The 16,370-nt window shown below is 44.8% G+C and overlaps 1 protein-coding gene across 4 annotated transcripts in view; it reads right to left on the reverse strand.

Annotated features, from left to right (window-relative positions):
- Window positions 1–16,370, reverse strand: part of LOC124289626 (cytoplasmic dynein 2 intermediate chain 1-like) — a 61,688-nt gene that overhangs the window by 23,266 nt on the left and 22,052 nt on the right. For 3 of the 4 annotated variants that reach the window (XM_046726232.1, XM_046726230.1, XM_046726228.1), the window contains 10 exons: window positions 11,390–11,449; window positions 10,493–10,543; window positions 8,901–8,993; window positions 7,892–8,140; window positions 7,574–7,685; window positions 5,359–5,456; window positions 3,697–3,820; window positions 3,338–3,414; window positions 2,826–2,902; window positions 660–735 (listed from right to left, as the gene is read on the reverse strand). In XM_046726232.1, the coding sequence (XP_046582188.1) occupies window positions 660–735; window positions 2,826–2,902; window positions 3,338–3,414; window positions 3,697–3,820; window positions 5,359–5,456; window positions 7,574–7,685; window positions 7,892–8,140; window positions 8,901–8,993; window positions 10,493–10,543; window positions 11,390–11,449 (1,017 nt within the window). The remainder of the gene's footprint in view (window positions 1–659; window positions 736–2,825; window positions 2,903–3,337; window positions 3,415–3,696; window positions 3,821–5,358; window positions 5,457–7,573; window positions 7,686–7,891; window positions 8,141–8,900; window positions 8,994–10,492; window positions 10,544–11,389; window positions 11,450–16,370) is intronic. The other variant, XM_046726229.1, reaches the window with a different exon arrangement.

Here is a 16,370-nt window from a genome sequence, read left to right on the forward strand (position 1 = left end):
TGGTTATTTTTTTCCATGTTATCAAACAATGTAAGGTTTGGCTCTTGTTGTCAATTTTCTGCATTATGATCATATTTCATATACCGAACCGAAACGGACAGAACCGAAAGCCTTGTAACGCAATACGTACCGTACCGTGGAAAGAGCGTACCGTTTCACCCATAGTTACTATATATCACTATGAACGACAGCCGATTGCAATAAGTATTGACACCAAGAAAAACAGACATTGAGATGTGTGCAGTAGGTTGGTGCTTATGGTATCTTTCTTACTTGACATTTTGTGAAAATACAATTTGGTATAAGTGGCATTAGTGACCTGGGTCTATTGATCTCAGTGCTGGACATTTAGATAGAGTGTACTTTACGTGTAATGCAGAGATTTGGAACATTTTTATCGGCAAGGCGTGGTATTGTGTGTACATCGAAAGTATCACTTCATGACGTCATATGAGACTTAATTTATGAGATAGTATGATAATTACCGCGATTCATGAATCAAGGTTATCAACGAATTCAGGTTACGGTTCTGTAGCACATGTTACATTAGACCACTTCTAAATGGCAATGTGTATTCAAAATAATCTCACTAAACTTTGCAATGAAAGTATCATTATCCCACTACTCATGAGATATATTTCCAAAGGCTCCAGACTTACCATTCCACAGAATGCCAGGGCAGCCTTGGACGGACTGAAGCAGCAGCAGGTGGGAGGGGCTTCACAGCACAGGATCCTGGAGTGGGATGGTCACTTTTATTACAGTATGACTGACTTACAGCAAACCATAGCTGACACAGTGATAACATATAGCAACCCTTATTGAACTGGAGCAGGATGGTCACTTTCATTACAGTATGACTGACTTACAGCAAACCATAGCTGACACAGTGATAACAGATAGCAACCCTTATTGAACTGGAGCAGGATGGTCACTTTCATTACAGTATGACTGACTTACAGCAAACCATAGCTGACACAGTGATAACAGATAGCAACCCTTATTGAACTGGAGCAGGATGGTCACTTTCATTACAGTATGACTGACTTACAGCAAACCATAGCTGACACAGTGATAACAGATAGCAACCCTTATTGAACTGGAGCAGGATGGTCACTTTCATTACAGTATGACTGACTTACAGCAAACCATAGCTGACACAGGATGATAACAGATATTAACCCTTATTGAACTGGAGCAGGATGGTCACTTTCATTACAGTATGACTGACTTACTGCAAAGCAAACCATAGCTGACACAGTGATAACAGATAGCAACCCTTATTGAACTGGAGCAGGATGGTCACTTTCATTACAGTATGACTGACTTACAGCAAACCATAGCTGACACAGTGATAACAGATAGCAACCCTTATTGAACTGGAGCAGGATGGTCACTTTCATTACAGTATGACTGACTTACAGCAAACCATAGCTGACACAGTGATAACAGATAGCAACCCTTATTGAACTGGAGCAGGATGGTCACTTTCATTACAGTATGACTGACTTACAGCAAACCATAGCTGACACATAGCAACAGTGATAACAGATAGCAACCCTTATTGAACTGGAGCAGGATGGTCACTTTCATTACAGTATGACTGACTTACAGCAAACCATAGCTGACACAGTGATAACAGATAGCAACCCTTATTGAACTGGAGCAGGATGGTCACTTTCATTACAGTATGACTGACTTACAGCAAACCATAGCTGACACAGTGATAACAGATAGCAACCCTTATTGAACTGGAGCAGGATGGTCACTTTCATTACAGTATGACTGACTTACAGCAAACAATAGCTGACACAGTGATAACAGATGGCAACCCTTATTGAACTGACTTACAGCAAACCATAGCTGACACAGTCATAACAGATAGCAACCCTTATTGAACTGGAGCAGGATGGTCACTTTCATTACAGTATGACTGACTTACAGCAAACCATAGCTGACACAGTGATAACAGATGTCAACCCTTATTGAACTGGAGCAGGATGGTCACTTTCATTACAGTATGACTGACTTACAGCAAACCATAGCTGACACAGTCATAACAGATGGCAACCCTTATTGAACTGGAGCAGGATGGTCACTCTCATTACAGTATGACTGACTTACAGCAAACCATAGCTGACACAGTGATAACAGATAGCAACCCTTATCGAAGCTCTGCAGTAATCAGTAGGGGGAAACAATAGGTTTAGGTAAAAAGTGCAACATCACAATCTTGGAGACTCTCTGATGTGGAACTTCACTTCAATATTTTGTATGAACCTAACACAAGTGAAACATATGGCCAACACTCAACACAATCAAATGTATGCTGTGACACTAATCAGCTGTCACAAACACAATGTGGTGTTTTCAAGTTCCATGTTATATCAGTATGGCTGCAAGTACCAGTGACTGCTACAATGTTAGTGTGTTCTGACATAACAACCAATCAGAGATTCTGTACGACTGAGTGATGGATATCTTAACCAATGTAAATTAGTCAGCATAGTCTTGAATGCTGTATACTATCAGTGCATTAACTGTTTGTTCTGCATGATATTCATACATGGAAATACTTGTGTACATAACGTGGAGACACGAGTGATAGTGTATACTTGGTCTCAAAATTTTGTATCTCTGAATGATGTAAATCATCAATATTGACAAGTGTTCACGAGCTGTTAATTGAATATAGTGAACCATAATGGAATACTAGTCTTCTGAACATGGACAGGGGTGTAAATCATTCCAAAATATTATGACTGAATACGATTCAAATGAAATTTGAAAATGAAAAAAGGACATTTGTTCAGACATAAGCTCACCTGTGAGGATATGTGAGATCGTTGATGTTCCAGACACAGGCGAGTCCATGGCTGTCTACTGGGTTGTCGGGGGACGGCTACAACACACGCCAGTTGTTACATGATGACGATGTCAACATTGTAGGACAACAAACAATAACATGAAGCAAGTTGTAGCACTCTAGGTCCAACACTCCGTCAACACTCATTGACGGCTACAACACACGCCAGTTGTTACATGAGGATGACGATGTCAACATTGTAGGACAACAAACAATAACATGAAGCAAGTTGTAGCACTCTAGGTCCAACACTCCGTCAACACTCATTGACGGCTACAACACACGCCAGTTGTTACATGAGGATGACGATGTCAACATTGTAGGACAACTAACAATAACATGAAGCAAGTTGTAGCACTCTAGGTCCAACTCTCCGTCAACACTCATTGACGGCTACAACACACCAGTTGTTACATGAGACCATACCATAATGACTTGACTTTACAGTTCTGCAGCTAGAAGAAGCCTCACCTCAGCAGGGTTGCTGAATACTGTTAAAAGCATGTGTTGCTGGTTGGGACAGAAGCAGGCTTGTGTCACATGGCGTCCTGCAACACATGGTAACAAGGTAAATGTAGCTAGCTGTCTTATAACTACTGCCTCTTGCCTCCATTCAGCTTATTTAACTACTTACTGTCTTATCTTCTGATATCACTACAACATATAACACAATTCACAAATGCATCATAGTCCTATCAGATGGGTAGTCATGCACATGGAAATTTACACATGACAATTTATATGTCCATTTGTCAATCAACAGCTAACTCAATGTGCCTTCATGTCCTCGGTGACAGTATGTCTTGCTTCAAGAAAGGACATTCACCAACCTTCCATAAACTTGAGTTCACCTAGTTGTGTGAAGCCGTCACTGAACCCCACGTTGGACTTTGTGTTGTCAAGGTTGTGTCTGTCTCCACCGTCTCTCTCCTCATCGAGCAGGAACCCCACAGTCTGCAGACACACACTCAATATACTGGACAACCTCCTCATACAGAACCCCACAGTCTGCAGACTAACTCAATATACAGGACAACCTACTCATACAGGACCCAATTGTCTGCACACACTCAATATACTGGACAACCTCCTCATAAAGGACCCCACACTCTGCAGACACACTCAATATAATGGACAACCTCCTCATACATAACTCCATTGTCTGCACACACTCTATACTGGACAACACATTACTCAATATACTGGACAACCTCTTCATACAGAACTCACAGTCTGCAGACACACTCAATATACTGGACAACCTCATCATACAGGACAAAATACTGGACACACACTCCTCATATAGAACAACCTACAGTCAGCAGACTCACTCAACTATACTGGACAACCTCCTCACACAGAACCCAATTGCAGACACACTGACAACACACTCAATACAGAACCCCACAGGACAACTAATATACAGGACAACCTACTCATACAGAACTCAATTGTCTCCAATACTCAATATACTTGACAACCTCAATAAAACAACCTCTTCATTACTGGACAACCTCCTCATACAGAACCCCACAGTGTGCAGACACACACTCAATATACTGGACAACCTCCTCATACAGAACCCCACAGTCTGCAGACACACTCAATATACTGGACAACCTCCTCATACAGAACCCCACAGTCTGCAGACACACACTCAATATACTGGACAACCTCATCATACAGTCTGCAGACACACACTCAATATACTGGACAACCTCCTCATACAGAACCCCACAGTCTGCAGACACAAACACAATATACTGGACAACCACATACAGAACCCCAGTCTGCACACACAAACACTCTTAATATACTGGACAACCTCATACAGAACCCCACAGTCTGCAGACACACACTCAATATACTGGACAACCTCATCATACAGGACCCCACAGTCTGCAGACACACTCATTATACTGGACAACCTCCTCATACAGAAACCCCCAGTCTGCAGACACACACTCAATATACTGGACAACCTTCTCATACAAAACCCCACAGTGTGCAGACACACACTCAATATACTGGACATCCTCCTCATACAGAACCCCACAGTCTGTAGACACACTCAATATACTGGACAACCTACTCATACAGAACCCCACAGTCTGCAGACACACACTCAATATACTGGACAACTTCATCATACAGAACCCCCAGTCTGCAGACACACTCAATATACTGGACAACCTCATCATATATCATATACATCCACACATATGTCAGTGGGGAAGGAAACCTGAAGTAATTAAGTGTAAACTGGGATTGACCACATTGGTGAACCCATGAGAATAGTTCTGCTAAAAGGGCAACAATCAGACATGGAAACATAGTTTAACATTAACTGTAGCTATCCAGGACTGACTCTCCAGTGTCAGACAGCGCCCTATGTATCAGGAATGTAACAAAAGAATGTGCTGAGGTGTGACTTTCAAACAATGAAGCTGTCGGGATTGGTGTAATAATGGCAAAGCCACTGATCACAATACCTGTCCAATCTTCTCCACAAACTTGGCCAGTTTCACTGTGTCTCCGTGACGACTGATAATTTGATTATCATTTGCTGCTTCTGGATCAATACCATCACCTAGGAGATGGGAAATTGATATACATTTTGCCTACACTCAGGAAACAAGTCAAATACATGTGAACAATTTATACAAACCTGTAGAGGTTATGAATTCTTTGAAGAAAGTCCTCCTTGGGGTACATATAAGCATGAAAATGTCCATTTTAAATCCTACGACAGTTGTAACTATATTTTTCAGTAAATTATTTACAAAACAAAAAACTTGTTTTGTCTTGTGAGACCACCCCTACAGGGCCCCAATGGACCCCCTACAGCCAAGAGCAGGTAACTCTCGCCGTCTACCTCATACCTCAATTTTCATGCTGAACGTATCAGACAGAATGAGTGTATGGGTGTAGCCTGGCAATGCAGGGTTCCCCTGGTGTACACGGGTAGACCTCGGAGCGTCGGGGTGATTGCCAGCTCGGTAGCTCCGTCACACTCAACAGCCTCCTGGCCTGGGCGTCGATAGACATCAGGCCGAGACCTGGGGCCAAAGCCCGGGTCGGTGCTAGTCCCCAGGTTCAGAGCGTCCCCAGAGCCGAAGCTCGGGTCCGATCATCCCCGGGATCTCCCCCAAATGATGCGCCGGTGTAATCTCTACCCGTAGACCGGGTACCAAACTCCTCTCGGAGTCTGGAAACCACGTCTGAGATAAGAGCGTGCACCGACGATCTCCGCTGCTGCTATAAGTAAGAAATCAATCGTTAGTGTAGCAACATTGTTTGTGGGGGAGGACTAGGCGGGGGGACAATAAGAGATTTCCTTAGAAACCTTTCATCAAAAATTATCCCCACCCCCTGAAGCAGATTAGTGAAAAACATCAAATCTGCGTGCCTGAAAGAATGCGCGTGTGGCGCAGAAACCCAGGCAAAGAACACAACCTCGGCCACTATGAGCCACGTTGTGTGTAAATGTATGAAATGTGTATATGTGTAACATAACACAACATAACGTAACAGGAATATTGACGCAAGGGCTCTTATTATGAACATCCTTGATCGTCATGAGCATCCTCAGCTAAACACCGGAGGCACACTTTATGACCATCCTGTGGCGGTAGTGTGCACGGCACAACGCACAGGGCTTTAACTGCAACAAACAGCACCACACCAGTGTTACTAGCAGGAACTGTGAAGCAGCAAACATATAAACACAAGTAAATAGCAATAAATAAAACGCACGGGCCATATTTAAATGCTACAAGCTACAGCCATTTAAATACTAAACATACAATGCAAAGCAGAAAAAAGGCTAGCCACACCTGCGTGTACTAGTGAGTCAAGTTGAGTGATACGAAACGAACACACTATCAAAATTACTCAACAACGACTTAACAAAAATTCGCTGAAAAGAGAGAGAATTTAGGCAAGCCTACCATATAATATGCGAATATAATATATGAACTCCCTACTACAAGCTACCAAGAACATGTAGCAAGGAAAACATGATCGCGTGGTCCACCATTTTGCCTGCCACAAGGCTGGAAAACAGAGAACCCACAGCAAAGTTACAACAAAAGATGAATGAGAATATCAACATATGAAGTCCATCTAACGCCCATGCGTAAAGAGAGGAACCATACATACAGATTGAGACTCTTTTACACTCATCGTATCGGTAGGAGAGCAAACTCGAAACGAACACCACGCACGTCTATTCAACAGAACGACAGCATGAAAAGTGAGGTACGAGGTAGACGGCAAGAGTTACCTGCTCTTGGCTGTAGGGGGTCCGGTGGGGCCCTGTAGAGGTGGTCTCACAAGACAAAACAAGTTTTTTGCTTTGTAAATATTTCATTGAAAAATATAGTTACAACTGTCGTAGGATTTAAAATGGACATTTTCATGCTTATATGTACCCCAAGGAGGACTTCTGAAAAAGAATGTTAAAATCACTGATTCTGAGATGTTTACCCTGCAGATCTCTATTAAGGTGACTCGTAAATAATCAACACAGATAAACAAGTATATATATGATAAACAACATTCTCGGACAACAGAGTAGAGTGACACATAAGATCACTGCAAACCTATTCCAGCTCAGAATTCATGTCAGAGCCTTCCCATGCAGCATCAGGAACTAGTGTCCACAAAACCACAATGATAATTGTGCAAGGGAACAAAATTGCCAACCTCCAACACCCAGCAAGTCTTCCGAGGGATGCTGTGTCCATTTTTCTTTGGTGTCAATATCATCTGTCTGGATGTCTCTGTCGATGTTGTCCTCGTTGGTCTGAATGTAGGCCTGAATGACAGAAGCATGGCCATCACCACAGGTTGACACAACAAATGTACACATCAGACACACAAGGATAAACTACAGGGTATAAGGTGATCGTTAACTCCCATACCTGAACAAGGACTTGCGCTAAGATCATAGCGTTAAGTCCCAGTGTATATACCTTAACTTTTACCCATAATCCTGTATGTTATGTTGGTAATATGGCCTACCTGTTTAGTGTTGGAGCGACCAAAGCTGCGTATGTACATCTCATATTCCCTGACAGGGGGCAGGTCAAACATATCGTATCGAGCAACATCCAACTCAATCATCTTCTGAAGGTCTGTGCCTCTCTTCCTGGTGCGACTTGCGGTCGTGGAGTTCAGGGCCACCTGCTTGGCCGACACGAAGTCAATAAACGTTCGTCCCCGGTTAACTTTAGGTGCTGGTTCCTTGTACCGGTCCTCGGACGCATCAGTCTGACACAGAGAGAAGACACAGTATCAGTATTTATCATAGAAACAGACATCTCATTTGCTGGTCCTAATGTCATACTGTTACGCTGTCATCTCTTTACTACTCGACAACTCACAATAGCGCACACATCCGTTGAGTTCATAAAGTTCTATAAGTCCCAGAACACGGCTCTATTATCACTATGGGCAGTTTGTTTCCTGCCTCAGTAGTTGACCTATTTCACCACAGCTAGCATGTAAGTCCAGGATACCATGAACACATGGAGCCTTATCACCTGATTCTAGTCAACCCATTTAGCAAGTATGTACAACTGTACACAACTACTGTTCCCTTGTGTGTGTCAACCTGAGCAGAGAACACAAATACATTTGTACTTTCTACTCATGTTGTTATAAACATGCACTGTGCTCAACTCTTAAGACAAACATTCATTCTAAAAAAGCTGCAACAAAACTTATGAATTTTGGTCATCAACTTCTCCACTCTCTGCCATACAAGGAATCAGTGAGTCAGCGGGAGATCTGTAGCCATGTCACTTGTCTGAGGTTCACGTGTACACAGTGACCAGCAGCAACTATGAACATCTAACGACATAGATCTGCATGGAGGGGCAGCATTTGAAAGAATTCAAGCCAGAAGTAAATCAATGAAACTTATGCTGAACATTTACTTTACAAAGAACCCTGCTTATGAACAATAACTGGTCCTTCTTGGTCCCATGGCAAGGTTAAAGGCAAGACTACAAGCTGGTGCCATACTTACCGAGTCTGACCGACTACTGTGTCTAGAACCATTAGCAAGCCGTGTGTTTTCCTCGTCCATGGCCTTCAGCAGCTGATCCATCTCACTGCCCGGCTAAACAGACAAACACACACACATCACCACACTGTACAACAACATCGGACTACCTCTGAAAACAGCTGGCAGGGAACATAACACAGTTGTTGAAATTTGGTGGCTAGGTGGGACGTTTCATCAAGATCATTCCTTGACTACAAACATGCCGACTTCTAGACCAACTCATGTTTCCATAGCATGTGTGACTTAATTTTGTTTGGGAATACAAGAAAACATTTTCAAACTGGTGTCCGTGATGAACTTAAGAGCACGCCATTATGAAGATGTCACATTGGAAGCTTACACATACAATACGAACAGCCTTTGTTTAACACAATCTGACCTAACAAAACCTCCGTCTAACAGTATTATGTGTTACTATTTCTTCTTTACAATATCAACTAGGTAGATATATGTACATAGAACATAGCTCAAGAAACTTCTTTGAGAGGCATTTAGGCAGTGAGTGTTGTTTGATGCAGATCAAACTGACTGATATTGTCAGCAACATCCACACTCTCAGGGTATGATGACATGCTGGCAACCTTGTCACAAAGTCTCCACATCTGATCCATCAGTTCGCCTCCTGGAACCAGCATATCATCTACCATAGAATCTCAAGGGCAGGACTGATGTTGAATTCTTTCAGGGTGTGACAGATGGATAATCACAGGTGCTGATGCAGAATCCCAAGGAGGTGACACTGATGCAGAATCCCAAGGAGGTGGGACTGATGCAGAATTCCATCAAGTTGGGACTGATGCAGAATCCCATCAAGGTGGGACTGATGCAGAATCCCATCAAGGTGGGACTGATGCAGAATCCCATCAAGGTGGGACTGATGCAGAATCCCATCAAGGTGGGACTGATGCAGAATCCCATCAAGGTGGGACTGATGCAGAATCCCATCAAGGTGGGACTGATGCAGAATCCCATCAAGGTGGGACTGGTGCAGAATCCCATCAAAGTGGGACTGATGCAGAATCCCATCAAGGTGGGACTGATGCAGAATCCCATCAGGGTGGGACTGATGCAGAATCCCATCAAGTTGGGACTGATGCAGAATCCCATCAAGTTGGGACTGATGCAGAATCCCATCAGGGTAGGACAGATACAGAATCCCAATCATGGAAGAATTGATGTAGAATCCCCACAAGTGAAGTTTGCCCAAATATGACATATATTAAATAGATATTTAGGTGTCAGTGATACACTGACTGACTGACTGAGTTTGGTTTTACGCCGCTTTTAGCAATATTCCAGCAATATCACGGCGGGGGACACCAGAAATGGGCTTCACTCATTGTACCCATGTGGGGATTCGAACCCGGGTCTTCGGCGTGTGTCAGTGATACATGTTAATATCAAACAATACATGAGACAATATTTATACTGAAAACTGGATTAAGAACGATACAATTGTAATGTGCAGTCCAACATTGTGAAAACATCACACAGATGACTTGGTTAAACATAAATCTGTGGAAACACAGAACAGCCACACAGGCAATAATTACAATAATCTGACGAATGTGCCCCAGTGTCGACTCTGCTTCTGCTGGTTCATCCTGAGATGAAAATGATCATCTTGGTGATAGATTTGCTTGTTTGTTTATGCCACATTCAACATTAGTCCCGCTAACCAGTAATCTTTCCACACAACATGTATGCACAATCAAGACAAATTACATTAAAATAAATCACTGGAAATGTCACAAATACCAAATGAGTTAGAAAATCCCGCACCCTAAAACAACTGACACCTCCAGTCCCCAGTCCCACATATTGCTACAGACAACAGCCACACACAGCCGAGTCTCACCTTCCTGTACATCTTTCTCATAGCATGGGGTCTATACTGAGAGACAAAACTGACACATGTCAATTGCATGTCCACATTTGACATGTTAAAAATCCTTCAGTTATTGCCTATCTCTGCCACACCATAAGTATAAACGCCTACCTTGAACAAACCCCAGGTTGAATATCACAAGACAAAAGAATTCTGAAATATGTGTATGAAAAACACTATTCCTAGCCTAAGGTCCTTATTAAAAAAAATCAAATATGGCAGTTGTTCAAGGATTTAGAGTCATCACAACTTCTACCTGATACATCATCAGTGTGTGTCTACATGTGTGGTAAACAACTTCACTACAGGCTTTTCTCCGAAATCAAGATGACACAGTGGTTTTACGCCATTTCTAGCAATATTCCAGCCATATCACAGCTGTTACAAGCATCGTTAGCCCAACTCACTTATAACAACTTGCTATCAATCCAAATGAACAGTATCACAGTTACTAAAGTGTCGTTAAGTTCATCAGGTAGTGATGCACCAATATGGTAAACGTAGAAACAAGATCAACATAAATAACATTACCTGGTAACAGAAACCAAAATATTTGCTTTACCTGCTGAGGTCTTTCATCATCACCGTCATCATCATCTGGCTCGAAGTCATCATCATAGTCCTAGGAACAACAACATCACATCATCATTCAACTGAAGATACAGTGGCACTCCAACACTTGAGGGAGGACACATATGACATCATCCTTCAACTGAAGATACAGTGGCACTCTAACACTTGAGGGAGGACACGTATGACATCATCCTTACAGACATACTGGAAATGCTGACAATAAAGTATGTAAACATGACCCGGTGGTTCCGCCATGATTATGCTGGAGTGATGTCTGTCACTTATACACACTGTATGCAGACACAAATGCAGATCCATACAAACAAGAAGAGGACTGTTTCACTCAGCAGTCACCAATGTTGCAAACATATAGCTGCAGCCTGTAATAGTCTGGACCACGGGCTGCAGCATTATGAACTATCGGCACACTACTCACATCAACGCCATTAGACACAGTGATACAGCCAGCTCACACTACTCCCATCAACACCATCAGACACAGTGATACAGCCAGCTCACACTACTCACATCAACGCCATTAGACACAGTGATACAGCCAGCTCACACTACTCACATCAACGCCATCAGACACAGTGATACAGCCAGCTCACACTACTCCCATCAACGCCATTAGACACAGTGATACAGCCAGCTCACACTACTCCCATCAACACCATCAGACACAGTGATACAGCCAGCTCACACTACTCCCATCGACACCATTAGACACAGTGATACAGCCAGCTCACACTACTCCCATCAACACCATCAGACACAGTGATACAGCCAGCTCACACTACTCACATCAACGCCATTAGACACAGTGATACAGCCAGCTCACACTACTCCCATCAACGCCATTAGACACAGTGATACAGCCAGCTCACACTACTCACATCAACACCATCAGACACAGTGATACAGCCAGCTCACACTACTCACATCAACGCCATCAGACACAGTGATACAGCCAGCTCACACTACTCCCATCAACGCCATTAGACACAGTGATACAGCCAGCTCACACTACTCACATCAACACCATCAGACACAGTGATACAGCCAGCTCACACTACTCCCATCAACGCCATTAGACACAGTGATACAGCCAGCTCACACTACTCCCATCGGCACCATCAGACACAGTGATACAGCCAGCTCACACTACTCACATCAACGCCATCAGACACAGTGATACAGCCAGCTCACACTACTCACATCAACGCCATTAGACACAGTGATACAGCCAGCTCACACTACTCCCATCAACGCCATTAGACACAGTGATACAGCCAGCTCACACTACTCCCATCGACACCATTAGACACAGTGATACAGCCAGCTCACACTACTCACATCAACACCATCAGACACAGTGATACAGCCAGCTCACACTACTCACATCAGCGCATTAGACAGTGATACAGCCAGCTCACACTACTCCCATCAACGCCATTAGACACAGTGATACAGCCAGCTCACACTACTCACATCAACACCATCAGACACAATGATACAGCCAGCTCACACTACTCACATCAACGCCATTAGACACAGTGATACAGCCAGCTCACACTACTCCCATCAACGCCATTAGACACAGTGATACAGCCAGCTCACACTACTCCCATCAGACACAGTGATGCAGCCAGCTCACACTACTCACATCAACCATTAGACACAGTGATACAGCCAGCTCACACTACTCCCATCAACGCCATTAGACACAGTGATACAGCCAGCTCACACTACTCACATCAACGCCATTAGACACAGTGATACAGCCAGCTCACACTACTCACATCAACACCATTAGACACAGTGATACAGCCAGCTCACACTACTCACATCAACGCCATTAGACACAGTGATACAGCCAGCTCACTACTCCCATCAACCATTAGACACGGTGATACAGCCAGCTCACACTACTCACATCAACGCCATTAGACACAGTGATACAGCCAGCTCACACTACTCACATCAACACCATCAGACACAGTGATACAGCAAGCTCACACTACTCCCATCGGCACCATCAGACACAGTGATACAGCCAGCTCACACTACTCACATCAACGCCATTGGACACAGTGATACAGCCAGCTCACACTACTCACATCAGCATGCATTAGACACGGTGATACAGCCGGCTCACACTACTCCCATCAGCAGCCATTAGACACGGTGATACAGCCAGCTCACACTACTCCCATCGACGCCATTAGGACACGGTGATGCAGCCAGCTCACACTACTCCATCAACACCATCAGACACGGTGATACAGCCAGCTCACACTACTCACATCAGCGCCATTGGACACGGTGATGCAGCCAGCTCACTGCTCCCCATCAGCGCCATTAGACACGGTGATACAGCCAGCTCACACTACTCATCAGCACCATCAGACTACGGTGATACAGCCAGCTCACTGCTTCATCAGCAACACCATTAGACACGGTGATACGGCCAGCGCGCACTACTCCCATCAGCGCCATTAGACACGGTGATGCAGCCGGCTCACTACTCCCATCATTGGCACAGTGATGCGGCCAGCTCACACTACTCACATCAGCAGCCATTAGACACGGTGTTACAGCCAGCTCACACTACTCCCTATCCAGCATGCGTATTAGACACAGTGATGCAGCCAGCTCACACTGCTCCACATCAGCCATTGGACGCAGTGATGCAGCCGAGCTCACACTACTCACATCAACACCATTAGACTCATTGATGCAGCCAGCACACTACTCACATCAACTTTATTAGACACGGTGATGCAGCCAGCTCACACTACTCCCATCAAGCGCCATTAGACACAGTGATACAATAGCTCACACTACTCCATCAGCTTCGTTAGACACGGTGATGCAGCCGGCTCGCTACTCACATCAACACCATCAGACGGTGTACAGCCAGCTCACACTCATCTCCCATCGGCACCATCAGACACGAGTGATTACACGAAAGCTCACTCTTCTCACATCAAAGCCATTAGACACAGTGATGCAGCCAGCTCACACTACTCACATCAACGCATTGGACACGGTGATGCAATGGCTCACACTACTCCCATCAAACGCATTAGACACGGTGATGCAGCCAGCTCACACGGTACTGACCATCGACACCACCGTTGGACACGGTGATTCACAGCCGGCTCACTACTCACATCAGCGCCATTAGACATACGGTGATACAGCCAAGCTCACACTACTCCCCATCAGCATGCATTAGACACGGTGATACAGCCAGCTCACACTACTCCCATCACGCGTGGACACATTGATCGACAGCCAATGGCTCACACTACTCACATCAACACCATCAGACCTTACGGTGATACAGCCAGCTCGCACTACTCGCATCAAGCCATTAGACACGGTGATTACAGCCAATCTCACACTACTCCCATCAAGCGCCATTAGACACGGTGGATGCAACCAGCTCACACTACCCGTCAGGCGCCATCAGGACACGGTGATGCAGCCAGCTCAATACTACTCATCAGCCATTAGACACGGTGATGCAGCCGAACTCACACTACTCCATCAACGCCATTAGACACGGTGATGCAGCCGGCTCACTACATCGTCGGCCATTGGACACGGTGATTGCAATGGCCAGCTTCCACTACTCACATCACTACACCATTAGACACGGTGATGCAACCACTCTCTACTCACATCCAGCCATTGAGACACAGTGATACAGCCAGCTCACACTACTCACCATCAAGCATCATTAGACACGGTGATACAGCCGGCTCACACTACTCACATCAACCATTAGACACAGTGATGCAATACAGGCTCCACACTACTCACATCAACAGCCATCAGACACAGTGATACAGCCGGCTCACACTACTCCCATCAGCCATTAGACACAGTGATACAGCCAGCTCACACTACTCACATCAACACCATCAGACACAGTGATGCAATGGCTCACACTACTCCCATCAACGCCATTAGACACAGTTGATACAGCCAGCTCACTACTCCCATCAACCCATTAGACACAGTGATACGGCCAGCTCACACTATCCCATCGACGCCATTGGGCACGGTGATACAGCCAGCTCACACTGCTCCACCATCAGCCATTGGGCACACGGTGATTACAGCCAGCTCACACTACTCCCATCAAACACCATTAGACACAGTGATGCAGCCAGCTCACTACTACTCATCAACGCCATTAGACACAGTGATACAGCCAGCTCACACTACTCCCATCAAGCGCCATTAGACACAGTGATGCAACCAGCTCACACTCCCATCAGCCATTAGACACAGTGATACAGCCGGCTCACACTACTCCTCATCAACGCCATCAGACACAGTTGATACAGCCAGCTCACTACTCCATCAACGCCATTGGAACACAGTGATACAGCCAGCTCACACTACTCACATCAACACCATTAGACACAGTGATACAGCCAGCTCACACTACTCCCATCAACACCATTAGACACAGTGATACAGCCAGCTCACACTACTCACATCAACGCCATTAGACACAGTGATACAGCCAGCTCACACTACTCACCGTATCAGCAATTGATACGTATTTAGACACAGTGATACAGCCAGCTCACACTACTCACATCAACACCATTAGACACAGTGATACAGCCAGCTCACACTACTCACATCAACGCCATCAGACACAGTGATACAGCCAGCTCACACTACTCACATCAACGCCATTAGACACAGTGATACAGCCAGCTCACACTACTCACATCAACACCATTAGACACAGTGATACAGCCAGCTCACACTACTCCCATCAACACCATTAGACACAGTGATACAGCCAGCTCACACTACTCACATCAACGCCATTAGATTACGGTGATACAGCCAGCTCACATCTACTCACATCAACAGCCGGCTTATCACATCAGTGATACAGCCAGCTCACACTACTCCATCAACGCCATTAGACACAGTGA

The sequence above is a fragment of the Haliotis rubra genome, unplaced genomic scaffold (genome assembly GCF_003918875.1).
Source record: "Haliotis rubra isolate DU_JTF1 unplaced genomic scaffold, ASM391887v1 Scf445, whole genome shotgun sequence".
Classification (NCBI taxonomy): domain Eukaryota; kingdom Metazoa; phylum Mollusca; class Gastropoda; order Lepetellida; family Haliotidae; genus Haliotis; species Haliotis rubra.